The sequence below is a fragment of the Excalfactoria chinensis genome, chromosome 1 (assembly GCF_039878825.1).
Source record: "Excalfactoria chinensis isolate bCotChi1 chromosome 1, bCotChi1.hap2, whole genome shotgun sequence".
In the NCBI taxonomy this organism is placed as follows: Eukaryota; Metazoa; Chordata; class Aves; order Galliformes; family Phasianidae; genus Excalfactoria; species Excalfactoria chinensis.
Genome location: NC_092825.1, coordinates 103915280 through 103942883, shown reverse-complemented (window position 1 = coordinate 103942883; position 27604 = coordinate 103915280). Strand labels below are relative to the sequence as shown.

Here is a 27604-nt window from a genome sequence, read left to right as displayed (position 1 = left end):
AAGTGAGGGACTCCAAGAACTAAAAACTATTCAAAAGCTCAAGCATTACCTATCATGCATTTATTGATTCATAACAGATGATACATGAGAGCTAAATAGAAGAATTTATCATTCTGCTTGTGCATTTAACTGTAGTTCTTTCAGTGTCTTGGTGATGGTCTTCCAGACGATGGCTGCGGCTGCCTGAATTTTGTGAGATCCACAAGAGAATCAACGAAGGTATAGATATTATATTCATGGTGCTGGAGGTTCTTGTAGGTAGAATTATCAAATTCTTCTGGAGCAGGCTGAGCAGCTGCCGTAGCCTCTGTGAAAACAAACAGTAACTGGTGACTACAGGGATACAACAAGAGAAGGCAACATTCAGATCCCTCATCAAGAGGGTGGTGACACACTTGAACAGTGTGGATGCCCCATCCCTGGAGGCATTCAGAGCCAGGCTGGATGTGGCTCTGGGCAGCCTGGTCTGGTGGCTGGCAACCCTGCACATAGCAGGGGGATTGAAACTAGATGAGCGTTGTGATTCTTTTCAACCCAGGCCATTCTATGATTCTATGATGATCAAGGCAATATTAAAATTAAATTAAATTAAATAGTCAGCAACTCTAACAAAAGGATAAGTTTAGGTTTTGCAGGTACCTTGTCTGATCCTAAAGAATCACATTAGTATGCAAAAAGAGAACAGGAATCTGTACAAGCCATCTATTAGAGCACAGGTTTTCAAATCCAAACTAACACCTAATGCTGGGGGAGAACTGGGTAGAATAGCTTATTTGTATTTTGAAGACATATGCCTACACTTCCTGGCTCGCCGTGGTTCTCACTTCAGCCAGAACAGTAGGTGACATTCTTAACAAGTCAGAAGAGGTAAAAAAGCAGTGCAAATGATATATCACCATGTCAGACTGAGAGATACAGCTCTTAGAACTACTTTATAGACTGATTTTTTTCCATGGGGAAAGTGACTGAATTATTGGTATCTTCACAGTTTCATTTCAAATATGGTTATACAAACAATAATATATTAAGAGGTTTTGATACACATTTTCTTTCTTTCAGGAAAAAAAAGTAATTGTGATAGAATCTTTCAAAACTTGTAATCAGCTCTTCTTCCTAAAAGAACAATCTAACGGTGTTGTTCAGAACTCTTCACTTCACATTAAAACCAACATTAATTCTTTCACTTTTAAAATATTATGCAAATTTAGGCAGTACTATTTACATAAAAGCATCCTGGTACGGGCTGATTTTACAACCAAGGAAATTACAAGAAATAAAGCTTTATTTCCAATATTAATTTATTCTCACATGCCCAGAGTTATAGCAATAGGAAAGACATTAAGCATAATCTAGTGAAAAGCTTCCTCATATAAATTTGCATGTAGTGGTTTATGTTAGACCATATTAGGCTTCTTTTTATAATGCAACAGCCTACAATAAAAATACAAGAACTCGAGCAACTGAGAACCGGAATTTCCCTTTAATTATGACACAATTATTGCAATGTAACGCTACTGGTTTAAGAGTGTGTACACATAAAATTTAGCATGGCTTGCTTATCAAATGCCATGCAGTAAGCTCCGGGTTCAGCAAAGCAACACACAACCTATGAAAAGAAATACCCCTTTCCTTGCTGCTCAGTTCCTACTAAGACAGCTTGCAGGAGACACCACTACACATATAAAAGCCAGATGATATAGGCTTCGCTGCAAATAGCCCCAAGAACAAGGAGGCGTAGGGAAGTGCACATTCAACCTGCAAGAGACAGTTGTTCCAAATTAAGAGACAGATGCTCAGGAAGAAAAGCAGATGGAGTCTCACTTTCCCTGCCCAAATACACTGTACTTGGCTTTTCCAAGGAAAAAATTTATCTCTGACTTCATCCTCCTTGCACTTCAGACTTCTTCTATGCCTTCTCTCTTTAAGAGCAAGGATTTGTCAGGATGTCCTTCTGCAATGAATCAGAGGGATATTTCTGTGTTACCATGCTACTATTTTGCTTCTCATTGAGCAGCTGAAGTCAGCAGTTTTTTGCTGACTGCATAGCATGTCTGTTCTACCAAGTGGATGATATCAGCTCAACATCTAGGTTTCCAATGAGAAAAACTATTACATTAGAAACTACTAAAACTATTACATCTCCTGTATGCTTGCTGCAGACTTTGCAGATGAGCGAAAGAATACAGGAACAGGACAGAATTATAGACTACAAGAGGAATCATTAACTGTGAACAATAAACAGCAGTAGCTGTTTCCAAAGAAGGTCACAAAAAGAAGAGAGGACATACCCTGCAGATGGCAGCAATGCTGCTGAACAGTGTAGTTAGGTTTTACTCTGCTACTCCCTGACACCCAAAGATGTTTCACCATCTGTAAAGGTGCGTTAATTCACCTGTCCTAGCCCCTGCCTCCCACACAGCCACAGCAGCAGTGTCCTCTAGTGGGGACCCAGCACAAAGCTAGGAGAAAATTGCTGTCATAGTCCTACCACCCTATCACCAGCAAGAGGAGCTCAAAAGCAAAGCAATTTTCTCAGAATAGCCAGGTCTACCCCAAAGGTTTTGCTGGCGTGGCTATGTGGACAAGAGATCTGAGACATGGCTGTTACATACATCCACAGGAAGTTTGTCACACAGGCTCAATCTTACCCTGGATTTACAGTGTCAGGGTAGTGAAAGCTGTCTCAACAGATCTATGAGGTGCTGTAATCTTCACTACGAATTGTGAGCACATTTCAGGACCAAGTCCTCCTTCTCCTACTCATATTTGAATCTCTTCATGCCTCATGTACCAAGGAGCCCAGAACTGGAAACCCAGCACTCACGGTGTGGCTGAACCAGCGACGAGCGAAAAGAATCATCTCCCTCTACCTGTTTGCAACACTCATCCTAATACAGCCTAGAATACTGTTGGTCTTAGGTACAAGGGCACACTGTTGGCTCATGTTTAACTTGCTATCCACCAAGACCCCCAAGGGCCTCTTCTTCAAGGATCATTGGAAGGATGCTATCATTACAGCCTTATAATTATGCTGCTTCTGCTTCAAACAAGTTTGCTTTTGTTTTTTAATTCAACGAAGCAATCAAAAGTATGGTCTTAAGAATAGTATGCTGTCTAAGTACGAAATCAAGAATGGCAAGTCACAAAAGATCTCGACAGAGGAGGATTTACTATTGAAATACACAGAATGAAATCAGTAGGAAAGTTAACAGGACTGGAGGCAACCAAGAAAGCTAAGCTGGAAAGGGAAGCATAGCTAAGGAGTGCATGATGCTTTTTCCTAAAAACAAACTAACAAAAAACAGCAACAAAAAAACTCAACCAGACAAAAAAAACCCACCACCTGCTCTCTGTTTCTCAACAAGAACTAGGCTATGAGGTCAACTCTATGTTACTTCAACATGACTTTCTTAAGACCTACCAATCTCAGAATCAACGCATCTCTCTGGTATCACACTATGACTTCTTGAAGTCTACTGAAATTTGAAAGCTGCCTAAACTTCCCGAGAAAAAAAAAAAAGAAGGAAAATGGGCTCTGTCATACAAAACCTATTGTTTTGTTTATAATTTTGTTTTCATTTTTATCAGTAACAACTGGTTTATGAAACTGGATGTACAGCGAGTGGCAGACAGCTTCCTTTCTCAACTTAACTGGAAACCGAGTGCTACAGAGCTTCTTATAAAAACTAGCAGTGAACAAGAGTTTATCTTCTGGAAAGTCACTGCTTCGTCATTAGCTTCAGTATAACCATCAGAGAATCAGAGAGATGACTTGGAAACTACATATAAACAACACGCCCTAACCCAGAAGAATCTATACCATAGGTCAAACAAATGAAAGGTGTACCATCTATGGAGCTGCTTTCTCCAGCTTGGATTCCTGCTTCCTGAACAGTCTCTTCCTTTGTACCCATCACCAACACTGTGCTTTCAGAAATCTCCTCTTCTAGTATAGGAGGAGCTACCTCTACCGCTGCTGATTTCTGTGTCTCCTTTGCTTTTTTTCCTTCCCTTCTGGATATCAGCTTTTGCTTTTTGTCCTCCTGAGTCACTGATGGAACTTTCAGCTGAGTAGATGCTGGGTGGGCTCCCAGGGACTTTTCCTCCAAATAATGAGATTTCAGAGTGGCATCTGTCAAGTCTTGGGTTTTATTTAAGTATGGTTCTAAGACCAGATTCTGCCGATCTGCTTTTTTAGGAGTTGATTTTGTGTTCAGGGCTCTTGCTTTGGATTTTAATGTTTCATGACTGACTGATGCTTTAGAAAATGCAACCTGCTTGACAGCAGGTACATCAGTTTCCTTTTTGCTTGGCTTCTTCTTAGCTACATATGCTTTGTGATCTTTCTGAGGCAAGCCATCTTTTGGCAGCTGTGATCTCTTTATCAGTGTGTTCTCAGAAAAGACAGAATCTCGCCTAGGAAATTCCACTCTGGTTTTAATGGAAACTCCTGACTCATCACCATCATCGTTTTCTTCTTCAGAATCTGAGCTGGAATCCGAATCTGAGCTGGATGAAGATGAAGTTTCCTCTTCAGCTAGTTCTTTCCTTATGCCTCCTCCTTTTGCGATTTTATGGAGTCTTGCCTCCTCAAGGGAAGAAACAATCACTCGTTGAGGAAATGCAACCACAGTTTTTCTTGACATCAACGTTCTCAGATCCTCATCAGGTTTTGAAGCTTCCTTTGGATTAGTATTCAGTGTGCTCCCACCTTCTTTTGCAGATACTGGGTGAGAGTTAGGAAATTCAACTGTTGCCTTGGTGGCTAGTATCTTGGTGCCTCCCTGTGGTGCCACTACATAAAGGGAATGGCACAAAGACAATTACCATCGTTATACATACATCCCAGTTAATGAGTGATGTTAGCCATTTAATTTTAACTTTCCGGCACAGTCTAGTAAAAAAAGCAAATGACAAAATGATTAAAGGGAACACAGACATGAAGCAGAAAGCTCTAAGGCATTTCAAGCTACAGAAACTAGAGCGCTAGTTAGCACTGAACAGTTTCTGCTGCTGCAATGCTGAAACATCTTTTGTTCCTTGCAAGAGTTGGTTTCTTTCTGTGCGTCAATTCTGCATCACTGGAGATGGCTACAAACAGCTCCTAATCTCTGGTGAACATTAAGACAGTTCGTCAGCAGAAATCTTCAAATATGTGTCCAGAAGCAGGATAGCAGAGCAGAAGACGTAGCAAACAGATCTAACTATTCCAAGAGGTTGTCTAACACTATCTTTTAAGCGGTAGCAAGGGATGACTCTCAAGGAACTAGTACTAGTGCAAGAGATTGCTCAGGCCACGCATGAAAGCATTACTAGTTCATAAGACTGCGTGATCTACCAACTGAACTGGATCTCAGTTTAATGCTATTTTTCCTATCTCCACTTCCCATTTTAGTTTGATATCTCTTCATTAAAAAAAACCTTAGAAAGCTTCTTGATGCTTTTGAGCCTGTCTGTGAATCTTCTCCCTCACAGAGGCTCCAGAAGCAGATCAACAGCAAATACAATTTTCATTAGAGAAAACAGGAGGCCAAAAAGGACTGAAAGCACATTAAAAAGACAATTCACTACTGTTATTTGCTACAGGAAAGTCCATTCCATCCATACAAGCTGCACTTTTTTTTCCCCCCAGCCTGCAGTGCAGTTCAACTGATTTCCACACCTTTTTTGCAGATATATCTGCATGGTTTGGAAGCCCAGACCTTCTTCACCAGACTGTAACACAGACTGCAGTTTTCTTCCCCTTACTAATGCTCTACAGTAATACATTGGATGACTTAAGTAGTTACTGTAAGTAGCTCTGAATAGAAGCAAGCCTTTAACAACATTGAGATAAAAATATCACGGAAGAGACAGATACATCTAATTAAAAGCCGAAAACAGAAAAACAGAGCTCTTAAAATAAATGCAAATAATACAGAAAATACTATCAGTTTACTATTTGGGTAATACTTTCAGAGAATATCAGACATGTAACTTTGCTGGACTAAAGGTACAGGGTGGGGAAAGCGGGTGGGGGAAGCAAGAGAACTGGCAATCACATTTGAAGGACATCTGACTCCCTGTCCAGACTGACAGCGAAACACAGCAGCCTGAATAGTCCAATATTTAAGAAAGCATCCCTCAAGGCTAAAGAAGTCTTCAAAGAACTGCTAGGGATGAACACAAGAATGCCCAAAGGAAAGTCATACCAGCAAAGCCTAAGAAATAGCTGAAGTATTAGTACTAAGATGTCTTAAGAAATTAAGAAAGCAGATAGCATTGAACTTCAGCATTACGAGGAAGTGTTGCTGGAAAAATACTTTAATCAAAATGTGCACATCCTGGTGTAACTAGAACCTGAAAAAGATAGCTACATCCTATACATAAACTACGCATAACCATATGCAGGAAAAGCAGGTGGTCGACAGAGGTAGACAGGTCTCCTGGCACCTTCTGAAATCAAAAAGCTCTAGGAAAATCAACTTTGAAGCATCTTACTGGTCACCGGCGGCGTCCCGGAGCCTCCTGGCCGGGTGCACAGCGTCGCCCCTCGGAACTCCCAGGCCTCCGGCCGCACCGCCTGAAATACACAGACATTAAGCTCTTAGCCATTGGCCCGGGGCCGCTCCGTGCCTCGGAGAGGTCCCGGGCCGAAGTTCTTTGAAGCTGGGAGAGCTGTAAGACCCCCACCTTGCGGGCAGCCGCCCGCCCACACCACAGCAGTGAGGGCGCCGCCATCTTGTCGTCCTCCTCCTAAAGCCCCGTGCTGCCCTCTATCAGCAATACCTTCTGTTTGGCTTTTTCTTCCCCCCCCCCCCCCCCCTTTTTTTTTTTTTTCTTTCCTTCCCTCCCAGCAATCTTTTATTTATTTATGTATGTATTTATTTATTTTTATCGCATTGCTCTGTTCCAGTGCGTCATCATCGTCTCGCCTGTGGTGACGTCTATACTCTGCGCTCTCTCTCGCACGTGGGACGGGGAATGGAGGGCGGATGGGGACGCAGCCCCGGGCCCGGCCCGGCGTTAGCGCTCAAGGGAACGCTGATGGCCGTCGGAGGTGGGAGCCGGCTGCTGGCGGCGCCGAGAGGGGAGCACAGGTCAGTGCGTGCCGGGGTGGGTTGGGGCTGCCCTCCGGCTTGGCTCCTTGGGAAGGGACTTTCCGAGTGTAGTGACAGGAAGAGGGGGAGCGGCTTTAAACAGAGAGAGAAAAGGGGAGATTTAGCTTAGTTATAAGGAAGGAATTCTTCCCTGTTCTTCCCTCTGAGGGAGGTGAGGCGCTGGCACAGCTGCCCAGAGATCTGTGGTGCCCCATCCGTACAGGCACTCAAGGCCAGGTTGGATGGGGCCCTGGGCAGCCTGAGCTGGTGGGGGGCAGCCCTGCCCACAGTGGACAGGGATCAATTTGGCTTATAATGGCAAAAGATGTTCTGAAAGAACGTCCTGTGTTTAAAGTCACGTTTGTTCCAGTTCTAGCGGCTTTATTCTGTTGTTTTTCCTTATTTGCAGGGATGATGCTCTCTTTGTGTATGACTGTGCCAATGTGGAAAAGAAGGCCTTAGGAAATAAAGGGTGAGAAAATAAGTGTAGATATACGGTGTTTTCCTTGACGGTGTATCTGACCCTGAGATTATGTGGCTGTCAAAGTAATAAACCCATGAGATTGCTCCTTGAAGAGGTGATGGCCAGATGCGCATTGCTAACCCCGATGGATACGTAGACTTGCGCCTGCATGCATCGGTACAGGTTAGAGGATGATCATCTGGAGAGGAGCTCAGCAGAGAAGGACATGGATATTCTGGGATTCAGTGGGTTGGTCATGAGCCAGCAGTGTGATTTTGTGGCCAAGAAGGCCAGTAATATCAAGGGGCACATTAAAAGAGCATGGCCAGCAGGTCGAGGGAGGTGTTACTCCCCCTCTATTCTTTTCTGGTGAGGCCTCATTTAGCATACCGTATCAAGGAGGAGTCCAGTGGAGAGCCACAAAAATGGTGAAAGGCCTAGAGCATCTTCTTTATGAGGATAGGCTGAGTAACCTGCATCTGCACATCCTGGGGAGAAGAAAATTGAGAGGGGATCTGATAAATGTTTATAAATATCTAGAGGGCACTGGAAGGCAAATGGATGGGGCCAGGCTCTTCTCAGTGGTGTATAGCAATAGGAGAAGGCGTAATGGCCTAAAACTTCAACATAGTTCAGAACTAACACATGCAAGGATGTCTGTATGGTAAGGATGATGGAGCACTGGAACAGGCTGCCCATGGAGGTCATGGAGTCTCCTTCTATGGAGATATTCAAGACTCTTCTGGACACCCACCTGTGTGACCTGTTGTAGGGTACCTGCTTTGGCAGGGGGTTGGACTCAGTGATCTTTTGAGGTCCCTTCCAACCCCTGCGATTCTGTGATATATATGTCAATGTATATGTGTTTTTTAGTTTCATCTCAGAAAAAACACTACATCTTTTATTAGAGGAACTAAGAAAGGAAAGCAAGACAAAACAAAAGCCAAACAAATGGGTACAGTCTTCACAGAATCACAGAACTGCAGGGTTTGGAAGGGACTTCTAGAGATCATCCAGTCCAACTTCCCCCTACTGAAAGCAGGTTCCATACAGTAGGTCACACAGAAAAACATCCAGACGGGTCTCGAATATCTCCAGAGGACTCCACAACCTCTCTGGGCAGCCTGTTCCAGTGTTGTGTCTTCCTAACAGTAAAGAAGTGCTTCCTTGTGTTAGTAGAAGACTTCCGTGTTCCAATTTCTGCCTGTTGCCCCTTGTTCTATTGCTGCACACATCACTTCCTTTGAGTCTGTTCTGTAAGTTAGGAGATCTCAAACAAATGAGAAGGTCTTTTTCTTCATTTAAATTCAACTACTTGCCATTGTTATATCCATAACCAGTTTTCCCTTTATTCCCTTAAAAGTTTACAAGATCTGCAAGCATGAACCCTAATAGTTTTAAAGCAGAGAATGTTGAAGCCTTGGGCCTTACATCAGTTTCCTTCCTGCGCTTTTTCTTTCCTACCACAGAGAAAAAAGATATGTAAAACTTGCCTCCAGATTGTAAAAGTCATTAAATATTTAAAAAAAATGCTCCAAGTATTAAATAAATTACTGTCTGTAACCATACACTTTGCTTGAGTGCTCTTCTTATGAACTTCTGTGGAGGTCCCTATACCGTGCACCATCTAGAAGTAAGCAGTATGGAAAACAGGATTCCTGTCTTAATTTGAGTGCACCGAAGTTCTGTGTCTTGTTTGTTCTGATTAGTTTGAATAAAGAATAATTTCTCACATGGTGATACTGATGCAGGGTTTAGTCACTGCACCTGTCATCTCTGTGCGCTGTCCTTGATCATGAAGTTGAGACGTCTGAAAAGCTGTACATTTATTCCTGGATGTTTGAATTCTAACCTCTTGAGTTGAGAAGAAGGGTTTATCTTATTTATTATTATTATCTTAGTGGAGAGTATAAAGAAGATGAGCTTGTTGTGTCTGTGCAGAAGGTCAGAACAAGGCACAAGGGGAAATCTTTTTCACTGTAGAAATGCTTAAACTTTTTGACAGGACACAGAGAGGTTGCAGAGTCTCATTCTTAGAGATAATTGAGATTTCACTACACATAACTTGAGCAGCTTGCTCTAGTTTGACTTGCATTGTAGTAGTACACTTCTGAACTGAGTTATTCTGTTATTTGTGTGATGTGCTGCTGTGGGTCTTCGTGTAGAATATTAGCAGTGGCATATGAAAGTTGTTGTTCTGTTTTGTTTGTTTTTAATTAACATTGTGAAGTTCTAAATTAGGCCATTGTGTATCTGAAACACACCTGAAAACATCTTTGAAAAGATTTTGTGGGCAAGGAGAGTCCTTATGGCTTTGCCTTAACATTCAAATTAGCTTAGCGTTTCAAGCTCAAACACAACTTCTAGCATTGTACTTTGTTCTGTGTATTCCTCCTTGGTGGTGTGAGAACAACATTCTCTGAAGAATTTCACTTGCTGTGTTTCAGGTTGTGAATCTCTTTTTTTACTTTTCCCTTTTCTCTATTAGACAGGATGGGCAACCAGCAGACAAAGGAAGCGATAACATCCTAGCTTTTGCCTTCTCCCCATCAGGAGATTATTTTGTCTTGACAGATGACAACAAACACCTGATTCTGTTTCGGACTAAGCCCTCTTGGGAGTGCATTAGCATCAGGTAAGGAAGCAGGATTTTACTTTTCTCTTTGTAAAAGAGCTATGGATGATTAACACAGAGTTATAATAGGACTTGTGGTGCAGCCATTTCTTGTTGCTAAGCTTCCTCCTTTGTTTTCTCCCCCTAGTACTTAAATTTAATGTTTTTGGGAATTAAAAGATACATATCAAGAGGTGGTGTGTGGTGCATCCCACACCAAGAGTGGAAATGCAGACGTTTATGTTGTTGGCTGGGAAAAGGGTAATCATTTTGTTTATTCCAAAAGACAATATTTGCATCTTTAAGAACTGGAACTTTACCTTCTCCTGGAGAGTGCTAAGGTTGGGCCTTTAAGAGTGACAGTGAGTAGTTTAGTGAACATGCTGTCGGGTTCTGTTGATTGGAGAAGATTTGCTGAGGAGTTTGTGAGCTCTGTCTTAAAAGTGTATCTTTAGCCATACTGCTGTGTTTTCAGTCTGTCGTACAGTTCTCTTCTGAAAACTAACTGTAGCTGTCCACCAGAGGTCCTCCAGTTACAAGTTTTTCATTGCTGCTTATGACTATCCTCTGTAAAAAAGGGGTCTGGGAAGGACTTCCTGAGGAGGTAACTCACTGTGTTAGGATTCTGCTTCTGGTGATCTTGACAAGTGCAAAAACTAAACAAGCTCTGACTCAGCTTGTCTGCATGTGAGGGATATACATGATGGGCCTTTGGCGGGTCAATCAGTGGTGTAGTGAGTAATTGCTGATAAAATCAGAAACAACAATTTCTGTTCACTCTGTATTCTCTATTTCTTGCCGTCCTGTCCTGTTCTGCCTGTAAGATGCCACTGGATAATTGTTGGGCATTTTAGTTTTCAACCAGAATGTCAGCTTAGATCGCAGATGGAAATTTTGTGATGTTCCTACCTCCTGTTAGGAAACTGGAAATAGAGTCAAAAGGATCTCTGTGTGGAAAAATAGATTGCCAAAGCTGAGTTATGTAACTTGTGGCAGTTTTTATGGCAAGCTGTATTAAGGGTTTCTAACAGTGCTAGCTTTTGTAATAAATAAGCTTCTATCAGACAAGAAGGTTCTGAATCTAAGATCAAAAGCAGTACAGCCAAACTTGAAATAAGATTTCCTTGATGGAAAGGTATCCTATTTTGAAAATGTGCTGCAGTGTGTTAGTATGCGTTCATGTCCTATGGGATATGCTGTTCTTTTACACAGTCAATAAGAATGCTAGAACTTTCATTGGTATTTCGGAAGTGTAGTATGTTGTTCTTTTGCCTCTAGAGGTCGCTGGGCTTCATGTATGTGAGTAGAAATGTCCACTTCCTACGATCCCCATTGTCTGCAGTCTTATGATACTTACGATACTACTGGATAAATGACTTCAACGCAGTTTTTAATGTGTTGTTGCAAAGTAGGAGCTAATAGCTTTTACCTTTCTTTCTCTTTTCCACTTGCCTAGGTTGGATTTGTCTTACAGAGAATGCAAGAAAATCCAGTAGACTTTCTTTGAAGTGCAACTGTTTTTCTTTCAGGTCTGTGAACAGGAGATGCACTTCGCTCGTTATTACAGCTGCAGAGGATAAGATTCTGGTGGCAGACAAATCTGGTGATGTCTATTCGTATTCAATAACAGAACCACAAGCAGAAGGCAAATTTGAACTGGGCCACTTGTCCATGCTACTGGATGCGGTAAGCGTGTGCCTCTGTGTACCTGGTGTGCAAACTCACATTCTTTCTCAGAATACAGTAAAACGGTTTAATTGGAAGGGAACTACAAAGTTCATCAGGTCCTATTGCCTGCCCGCTCAAGCGCTAGAACTTGTATTCAGGTCTTTCATTGTTGTTATTCTCCCAATTTTAGATAGTTGTTTGGTTTTTTTTGCCAAAGAGCATCAGCTTTCCTTAGCTATAGATAACATACATGGTCTGAAATTCTTCATGCTGAGTTTGTCTGAATGGTGATTTTGGAAAGGAAGCAGGCATGTGGGTTTATCTATCTGGATATATGACTCTTCAAAAATTCTTTGTGTTACAGTCACAGAAGACTTGGAGATGGAGAACGCAAGGGAATTCACCCAGTCTGTCGTGTCAATTTAGCTCTTCAGTGTGATAAGTTTCTTGCTTTTGAAGATGCAGTGGAAATTGTGCTGTAGGGCTTTCAGTTCAGTGGGTTTTACTGGACTTAGTCTGTGTTGCTTGTCTTAGCAAGCAAGTAAGTTGCTGTCACAAAGATTTATGCATCAATTGTAGTTGAAAATGTGTGGCTTAATGCTTGCACTTGCAATTCAGCGTCAAGAAAATGAGGTAGTCTACTGCTTCTGTCTTTCACTGGTTGGGAGAAGTGTGTTTAAAAAAAAACATTGGACTATTGGATACTGAAACTGACACTTTACCTACAGGCACTGAGTCCGGATGACCGGTATATCCTGACTGCAGATAGAGATGAGAAGATCAGAGTCAGTTTGACTAAGGCTCCTTACAACATTGTATCTTACTGCCTGGGACATGAAGAGTAAGTTCATTGTGCACAGTTCTTCAGTGTGCCGCAATGGATGAAGTGTTTGTCTGCCCAAATTATACTGTCAGCCAGGTCCAGATTACAAAGACTGCAAAGTTTGGAGACTGTTAGCTTTAAACAGTCTTAGTCTTAGGAAGGGAGTGTCTTGTTTGAACAGATATTCATCTAATGGCATCTTAGGGGATTGGACTTGAAAGGTCTGTGGTAATACAAGTTGTGGTGGGGTTTTTTTTGTGTTTAAAATGCAGCTGTATTGATGGGAAGGATAGTGCATTCTTTCATTAAACATTGGACTACAGTGAGCTAGAGACTATAAAGCAGTCCTGTAAAACAGAACCCTGGAATCACGCTTGTTAATGTAGTTGTCTGGTCTTTCTTGTAGCTGAGAAAAGGGACTTGGTGTTTTTCTTGAAAACGTTCTATTGCCGTGAGTAAGAACATTTAGACAGATAGAAGGATATGTAGATGTGTCCTCAGGGATATCCTTATAGGAGGATGCTGTCATGATCTAAAACGGGACCCACTAGGAGACCAATAAGGGATGTTTTCTAGCTGGTATAGCAATACTAGCCTGCAGGAGAGACTGTACCTGCTCTTCTTAGTAGTTCTTCTCTCATTAAGAAGACTCAACAGACTTTAAAAGATTCCCAGATCTTTGTTTTGCTTTGTAAAATGTCTGTGCTATTTTCAGTTTGCCTTCCATCTTTGCATAGTTTTGTGGGCTTTCAGAGAGGTTTTTTTTTTTTCCTGTTGTTGAGGGATATGGTTGAATCGCCATCCCTGGATGTGTTTAAGAGCTGTTTGGATGTGGTGCTCAGGGATATGATTTAGCAGAGGGTTTTTAGAGTTAGGGTACTGTGGTTAGGCTGCGGTTGGACTTGATGATCTTCGAGGTCTTTTCCAACCTGGTTAATTCTATGATTCTATGGTTCTATGATATGTACTTGCTCAGGGAGGTGGTTGAGTCACTGGCCCTGAAGGTGTTGAAGAAACATTTAGATATAGTACTAAGCAACATGGTTTATTGGGGAAATATTGGTGATAGGTGAATGGTTGGACTGCATGATCTTGGAGGTCTTTTCCAGCCTTGGTGATTTTATGATCTTAAGATTTTATTTTCCTTAGCCACTGATACATTTTGAAGTCCATAGGGATAGGGTAACAAAGGAGATGTCATCCCACACAGATCACAGAACATGCTTAATTCTCTTTGGCTGTGGACTTAATTGAAGATAACTACAGCCTTCCAGGCACGTTCTTTCTTAAGGTGACACAACATGGTGCAGTCAGCTTGCTGTATTGGGAGCAAGAGTTAGAGTAAGACAGTGTGACTGTGGAACTTGAGATATAGGAACAACCTATCTGAACTTACTCAGCTGAGTATTTTAACAGAGCATTTAGGATGCTTTAATTTGGAGTGCCTGTCTGATTTTTATAACATAATTTGATAATCTAACCTACATTGACCCTGAATAGTATGAAACCTCCGAACTACACATGTCAAAGTGTAGTCTTTGATATCAGGTAATTTCTATAGCATATTTACACAGCCATATCTGTGCTTTCCACCTGCTATGTACACAGTTGTACTTCCTAATGAATAGAACCTGATGCTCCGGAAGGCACTTTTAAACTGCGGTTATTGTGCCAGTGCAGAGAGTTCACTAATGGCTGTATGGAGGAAAGGCACTTAATGTAAATTGCTTGAAATACATGCAAAAATTCTGTTTCTAAGGAATGAATAAGCAAAGGACTGCAGAAAGCAGCTATAATTCATGCGTCTTGTTTCATGGTCCTGGTTTTTCTTTTGGAGGGCAGCATGGTGATTCAAGTTCTATTACACCTTCATGCACCTGCTGTCACTACTTTGTCATGGAAGTTTGTCATTACAGTAACCAGATCTCTTCCCTCTTTTTTCTTTTTCTTTTCCTTCTTGTTTTAATAGCCTTAAATTTGTGCCTATTTTCAAAAGCACGACAGTCCCACTCAAGGCATTGCATTTTATGTTGCTGAAGTTCAGGTTCTTGTTGCCCACCAGAGACAAGTCAAGGTAGACTTGTCTATTAAATACTAAATATTTTAAATACTAAATATTAAATAGTTGTCTATTAAATACTAAATATTAAATACTTCTGGAAAACAAGGTTTCTGGCTGAGTGTAGACACTGGTGGTAAATTGTCACGGGCTTGTTTCAAAGCATTGTAAAGATTGGTTTTGAATGATCTCCAGCTGTGATGGGAGAGATGTTGTAGATGAAAGCTGAGTCATCGCTGTTGAAGTGTATTAAAAGCATCTGCTGATAAGAGGTTTTAGTGGGCAGCATGGATTGAGAGAAGGGAATGAGCTACCTGAGTAAATCTGTCTACACCGGCATTCTTTTTGGTCTTCATAGTAATGCTCTCAGTTGGGAAGAAGTTAGAGGAATGTGCTGAGAGCAGGTGGAAAAATACTGCTGTTAAATATGAAGTTTGTATAATGCATATAATGTACTAAGTACTGTAGGCATACCTTTTTTCTCAACTGGCTTTATTTGGAGAATCTGTTATTTTTTTCATAGATTCTCTTTGAAATTGGTGTTTCTCTTAGTATATGTTAAAAGACCACAGTATTATGGAAGAGAGAATTCAATATTTGACTTCTTTCCCTTTAGGTTTGTAAGCAGAATATTTGTAGTACCCAACTATCCTGATCTTCTGTTGTCAGCTTCTGGGGTATGTATTGCAGTTTCCTCCAAGAAGTCTTTTTTCATGAAAATTTAGACTTTAAAATCATTGTCTGCTTGTGTTTTCCCCCGGGTCTCCTGGGCCACTTGGAATAATCTTTCTTGGTTGTCCTCTCTCCCTTTTCCTCCCTTTCTCAGCTTTCTGTTCAGTGTTAAGCCATTCTATTGCTGGACCGTGAGAGCCATTTACAATGTTTATAGCAAAGCTAGCTTCCTATTAAGATCTTTGGGATGGAGAAATTGCAAAGCCTTCAGTATTTCTTCATCATTAACTCTTGCTTTGGAGCACTGACAAATTTTAATTGTTGCACTATTTAAATAACTTTGAAGCAAATGAGTATTATGTCAGCCTGCCGTGGTAATGAGTGTCTTGAGAATTAATGGCCTTAGAATCCCAGATTTTCTTAGAGCTTCTGAGATGAGAAAACTGTTCCCTCTTCACCCTCCCACTTCCCCGTGTGAGACATGCTCTGAGTTGTCCTCTTCTATATGTCCTCATAAATACATTTAGTGTATGTTGAGTAGATACTGCGGTGCAGTATGACACAGTGCTCAGATGACAACTGAAGAAGAATTTTAACTCCCTGCCATTTTGTATCTTAAATTGATGGGATTCTGTTGTCACACCAGACCTGTAGAAAGTGTGTAGATGAAGCTAATCTGCATTAAGGGAAGCAGCATTATTCGTATCTGAGACTACCAAAACTGAAGAGGAAAAAAATAGCGTTGAAGATTGTAGCAATTCTTAGCATTAGGTTTCAACTCCTGCTCTTGTTTCCCTAAGACTCCTGTCTTTTGCCACTCTTTCTGTTTAAGTAACTCCACTGTCAGCATTGTGTGACTGTATTTCATGCTTTGCAAATTCTCTGGAAGAACGGTCACTGAAGAGAGGTGTTCAGTTTTTCTCCAGGAGGTTACTGAATCAGATGAGAAGTTGGGTGATGACAAGAGTAGGTGTGGAGAAGGGCAACCTGAAAGAATTGTTATTAAAATGCTGATCACATGTATTGCTGTGCTATTTCAGACAAACAGACTTGAAATCCAGTCTTAGAGGTTCCCAATTTCCACTTCAAAGGGAGAATTAAAGTTATCATGACTAAATAATTTAGAATTATGGAGGAGGGAAGGGGGGGGGGGGGGGAATTATGTTAATTAAAATGCTTTATCTGCAATTTGAGGTCTCAGCTAAGTGACTACTTAGGAACTTCTGTGGGAAAAACTTCAGGGAAATAGAATTTAGCTGTAGGCCACAAGTGGCCACTCTTTGCCTGAGGAACTGTTAGTCATCAACTTGTATTCGCTTCAATCTATCCAGGATTGCACTCTAAGACTTTGGAAGTATGAAACTGGGGAAGAGGTATACTGCTGTCAGCTAAGCAGCGTCTGTGGGCCTGAGCCAACCAAAACAGACCAGGTATGGCTGTGTCAATGCTGTTGCTGTCCTGTGGATCCTCGTGACTCCCAGAAGTGTTTGTCACATTTTGTTAGTACATCTCTTCTGTCACAGAATCACAGAATGACCTGGGTTGGAAGGGACCTCAAGGATCATGAAGTTCCAACCCCCCTGCCTGGCAGGGCCACCAAACTTCCACATTTACTAGATCAGGTTGTCCAGGTCCCCATCCAACCTGGCCTTGAACACCTCCAAGGACGGGGCATCCACAACCTCCCTGGGCAGCCTGTTCCAGGACCTCACCACTCTCCTAATAAAGAACTTGCCCCTAACATCCAACCTCTTTCAACTTAAAACCATTTCTCCTTGTCCTGCTATTATCAGCCCTTTCAAAGAGTTTTCTCCCTTCCTGGTTATAGGGTCCCTACAGGTACTGAATTCAGCAATTCTGTCAGTGATTTTGGAAGTTGCATGAGACCCAGAAACTGTTAAATAGCCTGGAATTTAGGGGAAGGAAGAAAGTCCCTGAAATTCATTTTTGCCTTACATGAATTACATGAATTTCTAAAAATGCTAAGCAATGCCTAAAAGTAGCTGTTCTTAATTCTTGCAGAATACTTGTTCTGCAAACCAAAATAAGCCTTCACTTACTATTCTTTTCAGAAAGCATCGATGTCTTAGTCTCTTAGCTAGAAGGTATTCTGTAACGTGGAAAAGTCTGAAAAACTAACCCATTTGTAACATACTTAAATTGCAACTTGAACAGCACTTTAAATTTTCTCTGAGTGAAAAGCAGCCCTGTAATATTTGAATCCAGTTACCTGAAATGGCATTGCCTTGTTTTGATTGTTCTGAAACTGGGCAATGTCTGAAACAAAAATGTATGAGTTGCATGTTAAAACTGACTAACCCAGAAGCAATGCTTAAACTGCAGTTTCTATGTGAGTAGTATGATATCTACATGTTCAGGGTGCTAAGGGAAGGCTGACCTGATCTTGTTAGTCAGATTCCCAGTAACGAGGAGGACCATGGAGGGACCATATTCCTTGGGACAGACCTGACAACTCATGTTTTTTTCTGCACAGAAGACATCAGTAGGTTTTGTTTGTTTGTTTTTTAGGAATAATAACATGCAACTTTCATTCCTGTCTGTAACGAAGCTCTGAGGGCAGCTCACTTAAATCACAAGATTCAAACCTTAGATACTGGAACACTTACTTTTGCCCTCGATGTCCTTTTAGCAGGCGTTCATAATAACTGTCTGGATGGTGTAACCTGCTCTTGTACTTGAAAATACTTGACATTTTAAACCAACTTCTGTCCATACACACAAAGTCTTTCAACTCATTTCAGCTTGAGTCTAGTGCTTGAAATCTGGATTTTTGAAGTTGCTACTGACCTTTTTTTTCTTCTGTAAGTGAAAAATGAGTATGATAAATAAGATCACAAATCCACCTAGTTGGTATCCATGTGTACTCTGGGTATTTTAGTCCCGTGGTCAAAAGAGGGTGCACCGTTGAAACAACATTGTTTGATAACCATTTAATCTGTGTCTTCAGTAATGTTGCAAGGCATTTATTTTGGGTAAGGATGGCTTTATTGTACGGTACTTTGCCTGCTAGATTTATTGGGTCATTGAAAACTAGTAAGCAACTTGCTGTGAATGGAGTCATATTATTAGTTCTGTGTGACTTAGACTTGTTTATCATTTAACTGGCATATCAATTAACAGTACTCAGATTCATAGAACCACTTGGGTTGGACTTTGCAATCTTGAAGGTATTTTCCGGCCATCAACCTGACCTCCTGAGTCCCATCACTGAACCGTGTTTTTTAGTGCCACTCGTGATCTTATACTGAATCCTAACACCATTGCTTACAAACAAGTTTATCCAAAAATAATATAGACTATCAAATGTTATAGGAAAAGCCTTGTTTCTTCAAGCAGAAATAGATTTAAAAGGGAAAAATAAGCTCATGTTCTCATGTAAAGCTTTTGAACATAGTTCAGTAACTCTTGCTTTGTCTCTTAAAACACCTGATACAGTCACTTCTGTAGGATGACTGTCCATATGGCAATGGAGTTTCTTAGTTGAAAGTTGGAGTATCCTTTGATTGTTTCTGAAATTTCTGTATGGCTGCTTTGCTCCCAATGTGAGTAAACAATGACCAAGAGGGAATGCACACAAATTGTGGATTGATATATATAACACATCAATTAATAAACCATATTCCTGCAGTGCTTTGCAGTTCACCAGCATGTGTTGCATGTCTTCCGATTGCCATCTTAGATCCCTGAATCAGTGCTGCTCACCACCAGTTCTTACAGGCATATTAAAAACTGTCTCCAGCAACTAAATTAGCACCACGTGCAGAAAGCTCAGTTGGATTCCAGAGTTTGTGTGTACATGGAAGAGGCAGTATCCTGGTGATTACAGGCAGATAAGTGACTTTTACACCTCATTGCTGTGGGTTGCCACCTGCATGCTGTATTGCTACACAGATCTCAATACATACTTCTGGCAGACCAAGTCTACTGTTTTAGGCCTGTGTGGTGACCATTAATTAATGCATTATTTTTTCTTAAGTGGTTGTTTCTGTCTTGATGGCCAGCTGGACCAAAGGAGTGCTTTCATGACATTATAGGGCTGGAAATGCCAGATAAATTGATGTCCAGCATTGCTATTTAGTCAGGATGTGCATCCAGCTGTATCAAAGGGCAAAGATCATCTTCAAACCAAGTGTGACATTTATAGTTGGAATTTAAGGTAACAGGCTCACGTGTCAGTGCTTTATAGGTGGTACTTGGTCTGCTAATGACTCTGACAACCAAAGATTAGGTGGGGTTGTAATTGTTTTTCCATGCAACATGAAGATGTTGCATTTCATTTTTGCCACTGATACCCAACTATGAATTAATTGAAGCTCAAAATATAATTTGAAGCATAGTGATAATGGCATTGCAAATAGTGGTGGGCCACACGAGTGCAGAGATGTGGGCTTATTTTCCTTGGCAGATGATGAATTTGTCTGTTTTGGGTATGTAGGTGTTTTTGAGCAGCGTAGTGCTGGTTTCAGCTGATAGATTGCAAATTCCTAGTTCATTTTTCCCACTAGAATGGAAGTAATTCTTAATTCCATAGTGGTATATAAATATTCTCCTGATTTAGAGCTTTCACCTCATCTGATCCTCTTGACAACAGAAGCTTGTTTAAAGTCCAGAACATGAATTGCACAACGCCACCCCGGTGCTCCAGTACATTAAGTTTCCATAGGGCTACCCCTTCTCACAGACAACATCAGAAGTTAATTTGAAGGTGTTGGCAGGCTGATAACACTGGCGCACAAGTGCTGAGTAAGTGAAGAGAGTATCAAGTGAACATCTGTTTATCACAGGCTGTTCACGCAGCTATTCTCTAAGTTAACTGATTTCATAGGCTTGTCCTTGAACAAGATACTATTCTGGGCTTTGCATTCAATACACTGATTGTTAACTTCCCCATTAAAGAAACACGGAAAGGAAGGAGCTTGCTAAGAAGATGCGTTTTCATGTCTTTGTCCAGCTGTGAGTAGCACTTGGTTTAAATCAAAGTCTCCTCCTGTCTCCCGGGTGAGGAGTGGGAGAGAGCTGTCTGCATTATAACGTTCACAGAGCCCTTTGTCTTTCTGACAAAGCGTGGACTGTGTAGGTGGGTGCTTCCGTCACTGCACTTACTGTGAAAGCTGGTCTGAGACAGAGGGAAGCTTTGTTAGTAGAAATAAATATCATCTTATTTCCTTGGATGTCTAGAAAACCCGCTGCTGGTTTATAAAGGAGTTGTCAGTTCTACTTCTAAAGTTATGGTGTGATTCCTTACGGCGGTAACTACATCTAAAATGTTCACTGTAGCTACCCACTCATCATCTTCATCCTACTAAGTATTTGAAACAGCAAGCTTACGTTATATCGGCGTTATACAGGGGTCTGGGGTCCCACTGTTAAATACAAAATAACAACTTAGTATTTGTGCAGTGGAGAAGAGACGAGTGCCACCTGTTTACAGGAGCTCTGAAACATGTCTCTTGTGCTGGAGATGCACCATATAACCCTGATTTTCAGATACGGTTATACTATTAATTAACTTTCCTTCCTGCGGTTAGTTCATCTTTTAGCAGCTGTCATGTGCTGTTCAGAAAAGAATTAGCTTCTTGTATTAAACTTGCTGACTAGAATGCTTGGAGGCTGTAGAGCTTGTTTTGCTTCCCTCAGTTGATTGCAGAACTCTGGAGCAGGTTCCTTGACAACGCCTGTACATCAATTGCTAACTAACTCAAAGGGCGACATTCAGATGAAGCCAGTGGACTAGAGGCTCTGTTTAGTGAGTGGTGTTGTGTTCGGGAAAGAGGTGAGGGATGAGTGGGAGTAAAAAGAAGGGGAATTTGAGGACACATTTGAATTCTGCCAGCAAAATGACAAGAAGATGCATTTTCCCTGCCCTAAAGGGAGCGACTGACTGCTACTCTAGTTAAGAAGGCTTTATTAATCAGGAATGTTTTCGCAACTTAAAAATATCCTTGAGACCCAGCCATCTTGCTTTTGCAGTCTCATCTTTTATGCTATATGATAGATACTTTTGAAAGAGCACCCTAGGGCATCTTCTTGTGGATTTTGTGCTCATCTCCAGTTCTTAGTTCCCGCTTAGGGATGCTCAAATCAGCTGTTATATATTTCAAGCGGTGTGGTTTATCTTGCAAAGATATTGCCCTGATTGTCTCCCAGATTCTCAGATGAGGAGAATGGCCTGAGGTGGTCTTGCCTTGTTATTCAGAACGTGTTTCGTGTGGGGCGGTATGGCTTCACCCACATGCAGGCTGAAAATGGGGGCAACCCAGCAGGAATACAGAGTGTGCATCACTATCTTCCTTTCATAATAAATGTAATAGCGGCTTAGCATTACAGGAGAGAATTTTTAAGGGTGTACTTTCCTGCATTGTCTTATCTCATAGTTAGTTTATCGAGAGTAGTTCATTAAAACTGTTGTATTTTACCTCTGTTAATATGTCTGCAAAGGGAGAAGTGTGGAAAGCTTCATAAAACAGCAAACACTGGTACGAAATATATTTGACTGCGGTTTAATTACGTTGCTTAGCTTGCTGTAAATTAAGACATCTGCTGAATTTTAAAGAGTAAGATACGAAGTTGAATGTGAATTTTCTGCCTATAAAATGGTCTTAATTTACAAGGATGTTTCTTTTTCTTTTTCTCATAGAAATATATTGTCTCAAGAATAGCCTATTGCTGTCAAGGAAATTATGTTGCCATACTGTGTGACTGGTAAGAATAAACAGGATAATGGCTTAAGTCACCACAGCTTCTGTAAAGGAGAGAACAGCTGTTAACGTTTCCCCAAGCTGAAGTACTCGGTACTGTTGATCTGAGTGTCACAGGGATGCCCCCTTCCCTTGGGGGAAGACTGAAAGCCCTTTATTGTACATAATGCAGAAGTGAGAGCAAAGGCTACCTGACCTAGGTAGGTTTTGCAGAACCTGTGATGCGTTTCCATCATGGGAACTAGGCTAAGGCATGATGGCACTGCCTAGCCCTTGTGTTTTGTTCAGGGTGCTGTGGTACTGAGTACTCAAATTCCTTGTGCTGTGTTCTGCTCTTGTAAATTAATTTTGCCATTCTCTTCAAAATCAGAGCGTTACTTCAGTTCAAAACTGTCAAGAGGATTTGTTGACTTTGGGGTTCAAATAAATATGTTTGTGTAAGGAAAGAGCGCTCAGGACCTGAAGGAATCTTTTCAATCCAACTGGCAGGGGAATACCTTGCCGAGATGGACAAACAGTCTTTCCCTCTCTTTCTGCAGCACCTTTTCTTGCCAGGAAGACTGTTCTTGCTGACAAAAGCGTGCCAGCAGGAAAGGGAGAGATTGTCAAAGCTGTCTGTACAGTCAGCAGTCTGTCCCCTTGGTGAACTTGGTCTTTGCCAAAGGGGTAAGCCTTAGCTTCTCCCCATCACATCTACTGCCAGGCTTTGTGTCAGCAGCTGAAGTGTCTGTGCCATGCCATGCTCTTTGCCAAGGTTTTATTTACAGCTCCACAGCCCAGCATTTCTAAACCGTGTTGCTGTGTAGACCTTGTAGGCCAGCCCAGAGAGACTGGAGATGTGCAGGGAAGTTAGGGAGCACAGTACATGAAGGGATGAGAGCTATCAGGAAACGTGTTCCTTGCCATTGTGGCGCTACAAACCCGTTCTTCAGCCATTTTGTGGTTTCCTGTCCCTCTCATTCCTCCTTCATTTTCCTGGCATGTAATTATTTTCCTTTTTTATTTTTGCCAGTGCTCAGCTATATACTCTTTCATTTGATGTCCCTTAGATCAGTTGTACTGTATTGAAACTTTCCCCATGTAAATCCTTAGTAATCCTTACTAAATTTCCTTTACTACCTTTTCTTTTAAAGACAGCGTGACTGCTTTTTCTTTCATATAACAGTTGGAAGACCATTTGACGTATTAGATATCTGCAGCTTCTGCCTCAGACCTTGTAAGCAAACCGCATCTGAAGTGCTAGGGTTATTTTCTGCAATTCCTAATGATTTGCTTTGGCTTTGTTTGGAATCAGAGTGGGTGTCTGTCACTTGCTGAGAAATGGTGGCAGTAGGTGGATTTGATAATAATGGTAATTAAGTTTTTCCTCTCAAAAGTATTCCCACAGTCTACATCTTTCAGCTTGATGCCGTTGCCCAGCAGCTAGTTTACAGAGAGCAAATCTCTTTGAAGCACAAATGTTGGGACATTGCATTCGAGGAAACAGGGGAAATCTGGACTCTGCAGGAAGACAAAGAAGCCCCTCTTCAGTTATACAGGCCATGTGATGGACAGTGGAAGGTAGATACCGACGTTAGGCTAATATTGTGGATGCTTTGTCTTGTCCTCATAACAAAACCACAGCGAACTACGTTCCATGAAAACTAACCGATATGCTTCTTTTCTTCAGTCTTGAGGCTGAGTAGAAGTCTTAGATATCACACATTCTACTTACCTCTATATAGTGCAAAGCCACTGAGAGCTTGTTACCAGTCTCTTTCCTGGTAAAGCTTACCTCTGGTGCAGCAGCATCAATGCAAATGTTTGTCAGCCATGGCACATGGTACTTTAAAGCATTGCTTATGCTCTCTGGGTGCTGCACTTGTTTAGTTTAAAAATACTCACTGTCCTTTCACTGTGCTCATCTGTGAGCTGCTGCATGTTTCAGTTTGCTGTCAAACACCAGATTCCTTGCTTATGATGCACGAAATATCATGCAGTGTTCTTCCTTTTCCCAGTCTGTAACTGACAATGAAGGACTGCAGAGGATGTCTAAGTATCTTCTTGACAACTGGACGGCATTTGAAGGTGAGAAATTTGGCCTAGGAACTGTAATTTTAGAGCTAAAGTTTTAAGAGTAAAATCAGGGTTCTGATCAGTTCTCTTCAAATTACTTAATCCCTCAGCTTTCCCTTTTCAGCTTCATCTTTCTAGCTGGTATGGAAATTAGTGTTGATAATGAACGGTATTCAAGTTACTGTTCTTAAAGATAGCACAGGAATCTGTTTTGCACAAATACCTTAGCATATGGCTGTATTTAAACACCCTATCACAGATCTGCCGTAATCTCTCTTACTGTTCTGATACTGAACTTCACTGTTGGTTTTCTTGTCTCTTACCGTGATGTGAAAGTACGGTGGAGATAGTAAGAGGGTAGATAGTGACTGCCATTAAGGTGGTTGTGCTCGACCTTCAAAATCTCAAAGGAAGTCAGGTGCCCTTTTGGAAAGGGGGGTGTTTGCATGTAGATGTTGCAGACTTGATAGTTACAGCCAGGCAGATTATTAAAAATACGAGGGCTGAGTGAAAATGAAAAATAGAGAAGGAATAAGAGCATGCAGGGGAAGAGATTCTGAGCTTAATTTTCCAGTGTAGCAAATTACTGTGATACACGATAGCCTGTTGCATCTGCAGCTGGGAAAGGAGGACTGCTCTGAGACAAGATCTATTATCCTTAATTAGTAAGAGAAGGCTCACTTGATAAGCGCTTACTCCAGTCCGCTATTAGTGCTTGAAAAGGCATCTTCTTCTCTTGAAAAAGGCAATGGTTATATTGCTTAAACCACTCTTCCCAACATCTGCATAGCCTCCTTTTTGCTTTCTGGAAACATTTTTCAGCTGTTTGCTGATTCTTTAGGCTCTAGGACGTGTAGGTCAGTGTTGAAGCAGATGTTGAACAATTTGAAATGATGTTAGAATTGATCCCAGAAGGAAGGTCAAGCAAGATTTAGTGCTGACTGACCAAGCAGAGTGCAGAAGAGATATTCAGAATGACAGCAAACAGAGGGGACAAAGGCTGCTCAATTGGTTTCTATGCGAGCGCAAGACCCTTGAAAGTAAAACCGTGTACTTTGCCAAGTTCTAGCGAGGCAAAGTTGGTATGTTTGTATACCAGAATGCAGCAGTATGTGTACGTACACTACTGTGGAGAAGCACACGTGCTTCAGGACCAAACCCTAGCAAATACTGGATTTTCCTCGAAGTGGAGAAAGGTTAAGAGTACAAAGGGGAACTAGTGATAACTACCTTTGTCAGATGGATCCTCTAGCAGTTTCCAAAAACATGAACCTAACCAGCTGGTCTCACGCTGAATTCTCTGCAGAAATAATGATGGAGATCTTTTGCATGGTAGTTATCTGTTTAAACACCTCTAAACTTACAGTCCTGGAGATGCTATGATGACTATTACACTGGATTCACAGAACCGTAGCAAAATCACTGGGGGTGAATACTTAGAAATGCATATGTACCAGAGGAAATGACTGTTTGATGTCTGCATCTCCGGGCTTAGTCGAAGAAGCTCTAGGAAATCAGTCAACTAAAGACAGTTATGTAGTAATTTATGCCCTCCGCAGTGTTAAAGCAGTGGGGAAAAATGCCAGCAGGCTGCCTAATAATATGTTGCTACAGCAGTAATTTGAAAATGGGGGCCTTGAAGTTGTGCAAGTGTCCAGTGTGTAAAGATAACTGTGTGCTCTCCTTGCTACAGAGCCAGGTGCCTGCCTGGGTATTAATGTTTTTACGTTGGTTGCACTTGGCTCTGTGAATGTAGAACAGATGATACTCCCACAAACAGTGCTGATGCTGTATTTAATTAAGTGGATAAGACTACAGTAAATGAGTTGAAATTCCATTGTCTGAAACTCCAGTTCAGGAAATAATTGGTGAGACTTCTAAGGGAATTAACACTTCTTGTGTTCCTGTTTTGCCCACTTGTAGGGTTTGTTGGTGCAGAAAGCCACTACAGCTGTCTCTACAAGGCTTCATTTGATAACATGGCCGTCTACCTAAAGAGGAAGGAGGAGAGGATACAGAAGCAGAAAAAGAAAAGGCAGAATCTGCAACATGATGCTAATGGACAAACCAAAAAGATCAAAGCAGAAGAATCATCACTATGACGCTGTTCGTTGTTGGCTTGTAACTTTTGCCTTGCTCAGAGGAACTGATTGGGCTGTAGACTGTTTTTAAATGGAAAAGGATTAATGGAAGAAGATTTGTTTAAACTCAGATTCAGGTTTTCAGGCAGCCCACTGTGGCAATATCCCGCTTGCAGCAAATATTTTACATACTGTATGTCTAAGCTTCTAAGAGCATAATGTCAGCAGTTCAATCCTAGGGATCTCTGATGCATGACATTTGATTACTGGTTGTTTTTTCCTTGAAGCAGGATTTTCCTTTTGCCTACTGTGTTCAGGCTTGCATCTTCAGGTGGAAGTGCACGGATTAAAATTGACATCATATATGTATATATATTTTTAATTCTGTTAGTTAATGTAACTTACACAGCATAACTGGCTATGGGAAGGGAGCTATTGCTAAATTCCTGCTGTCTGTCAAGGCAGCTTTTTACCCTTTATCTTCCTTTTAATACGGTAAGACGTCTGCCTGGCTTCAATTCAGTGCTTCTCTTTGGAGGAAGGAGTACAGAAACAGGTTTTATACACTGAAAAGTAAAAGTGAAAAGCGTCAGTCAACTTGATGCTATTGGAAGATCCTTCTACTGCAGTATGGTCCCAGTCTGTGTGTGATCTGAAAGGCCTGTGAGCAGTGCTTGTGAGTGTGTTCTGCTTCATTCAGCAAGAGCTCTTTCATGTTGCAATTAGCCATCAGCGAGAGCTTTTGGGGGTCAATTGCTGCTTCACCACAGGGCAGAAAATACGTGTTCATCTACCAGATGGCATCCTGGCTGTATGAAATACAATATACTTGAGCTGAGACTGTAAAATCCAGGTGTTGAAATCTGTACAGTTCATTAAAGATACTCAGAATTAGCCTTTGAGTCATAATTTGTTCTCCTCGGTCTCTTTATATATCTGTGATCTCCTGACTATGTAGATGTTAATGAATCTTGCACTCGAAATTTAGTTCTGTTAATGTTGAAGGCATTGCTGAGATACAGCTTGTTTTGAGAATATCAGCCATTCTGCTGTGAAGCAGAACTTCAGTACTGCTCAGAATTGCAGTGTTGTCCTTATTCTGGGTCTCGGAGTCCACAAGTCTTTCTTATGCTGCAAGATTTCGTATGGATTTTCATATGAATGCACTTCATTTGAAAGTGCATCTATAATGTTGTGTGCATTAGTACAGAGCCAGTGATTCACTTCCAGGGTCTGATTTCTTTCAGCGATTCCTTGTAGTGGGGGACCTGTTGCCTTGCAAGTGTATTTAGGTAAATACTGTGTAGTGTCAAGAGTGATGTTGCCTCTTCTGATTAAAGGTCTCATTTCTGTCAGGGGCTGCCTTGCTGC

General features: G+C 41.4%; 2 protein-coding genes across 2 annotated transcripts; one reads left to right on the top strand and one right to left on the bottom strand.

Annotated features, from left to right (window-relative positions):
* NDUFV3 (NADH:ubiquinone oxidoreductase subunit V3) lies at nt 1-6788 on the bottom strand. Its single transcript, XM_072326709.1, has 4 exons — nt 6673-6788; nt 6481-6562; nt 3848-4795; nt 1-307 (listed from the first exon to the last, which is right to left on the bottom strand). The coding sequence occupies exons 1-4, from the start codon at nt 6718-6720 to the stop codon at nt 141-143; spliced, it is 1245 nt and encodes a 414-aa protein (XP_072182810.1). The 5' UTR covers nt 6721-6788; the 3' UTR covers nt 1-140.
* WDR4 (WDR4 tRNA N7-guanosine methyltransferase non-catalytic subunit) lies at nt 6762-27604 on the top strand. The gene is made up of 11 exons (XM_072326707.1): nt 6762-7079; nt 7489-7551; nt 10031-10177; nt 11686-11842; nt 12553-12665; nt 15323-15383; nt 16710-16808; nt 22037-22101; nt 23474-23657; nt 24095-24164; nt 26076-27604. Exons 1-11 carry the CDS (start codon nt 6964-6966, stop codon nt 26252-26254), a joined length of 1254 nt encoding a protein of 417 aa, XP_072182808.1. The 5' UTR covers nt 6762-6963; the 3' UTR covers nt 26255-27604.

Excerpts from the sequence above, each read along its gene's own strand:
- NDUFV3 (XM_072326709.1), bottom strand. The coding sequence starts at position 6,720 with ATGGCGGCGCCCTCACTGCTGTGGTGTGGGCGGGCGGCTGCCCGCAAG. Across the intron at positions 4,796-6,480 it reads CGGGACGCCGCCGGTGACCA|TGGCACCACAGGGAGGCACC; the intron begins GTAAGATGCTTC and ends CCCTTTATGTAG. Across the intron at positions 308-3,847 it reads AGAAAGCAGCTCCATAGATG|AGGCTACGGCAGCTGCTCAG; the intron begins GTACACCTTTCA and ends TTGTTTTCACAG.
- WDR4 (XM_072326707.1), top strand. The coding sequence starts at position 6,964 with ATGGAGGGCGGATGGGGACGCAGCCCCGGGCCCGGCCCGGCGTTAGCG. Across the intron at positions 16,809-22,036 it reads AGCCAACCAAAACAGACCAG|AAATATATTGTCTCAAGAAT; the intron begins GTATGGCTGTGT and ends TTTTTCTCATAG. Across the intron at positions 24,165-26,075 it reads CAACTGGACGGCATTTGAAG|GGTTTGTTGGTGCAGAAAGC; the intron begins GTGAGAAATTTG and ends GCCCACTTGTAG.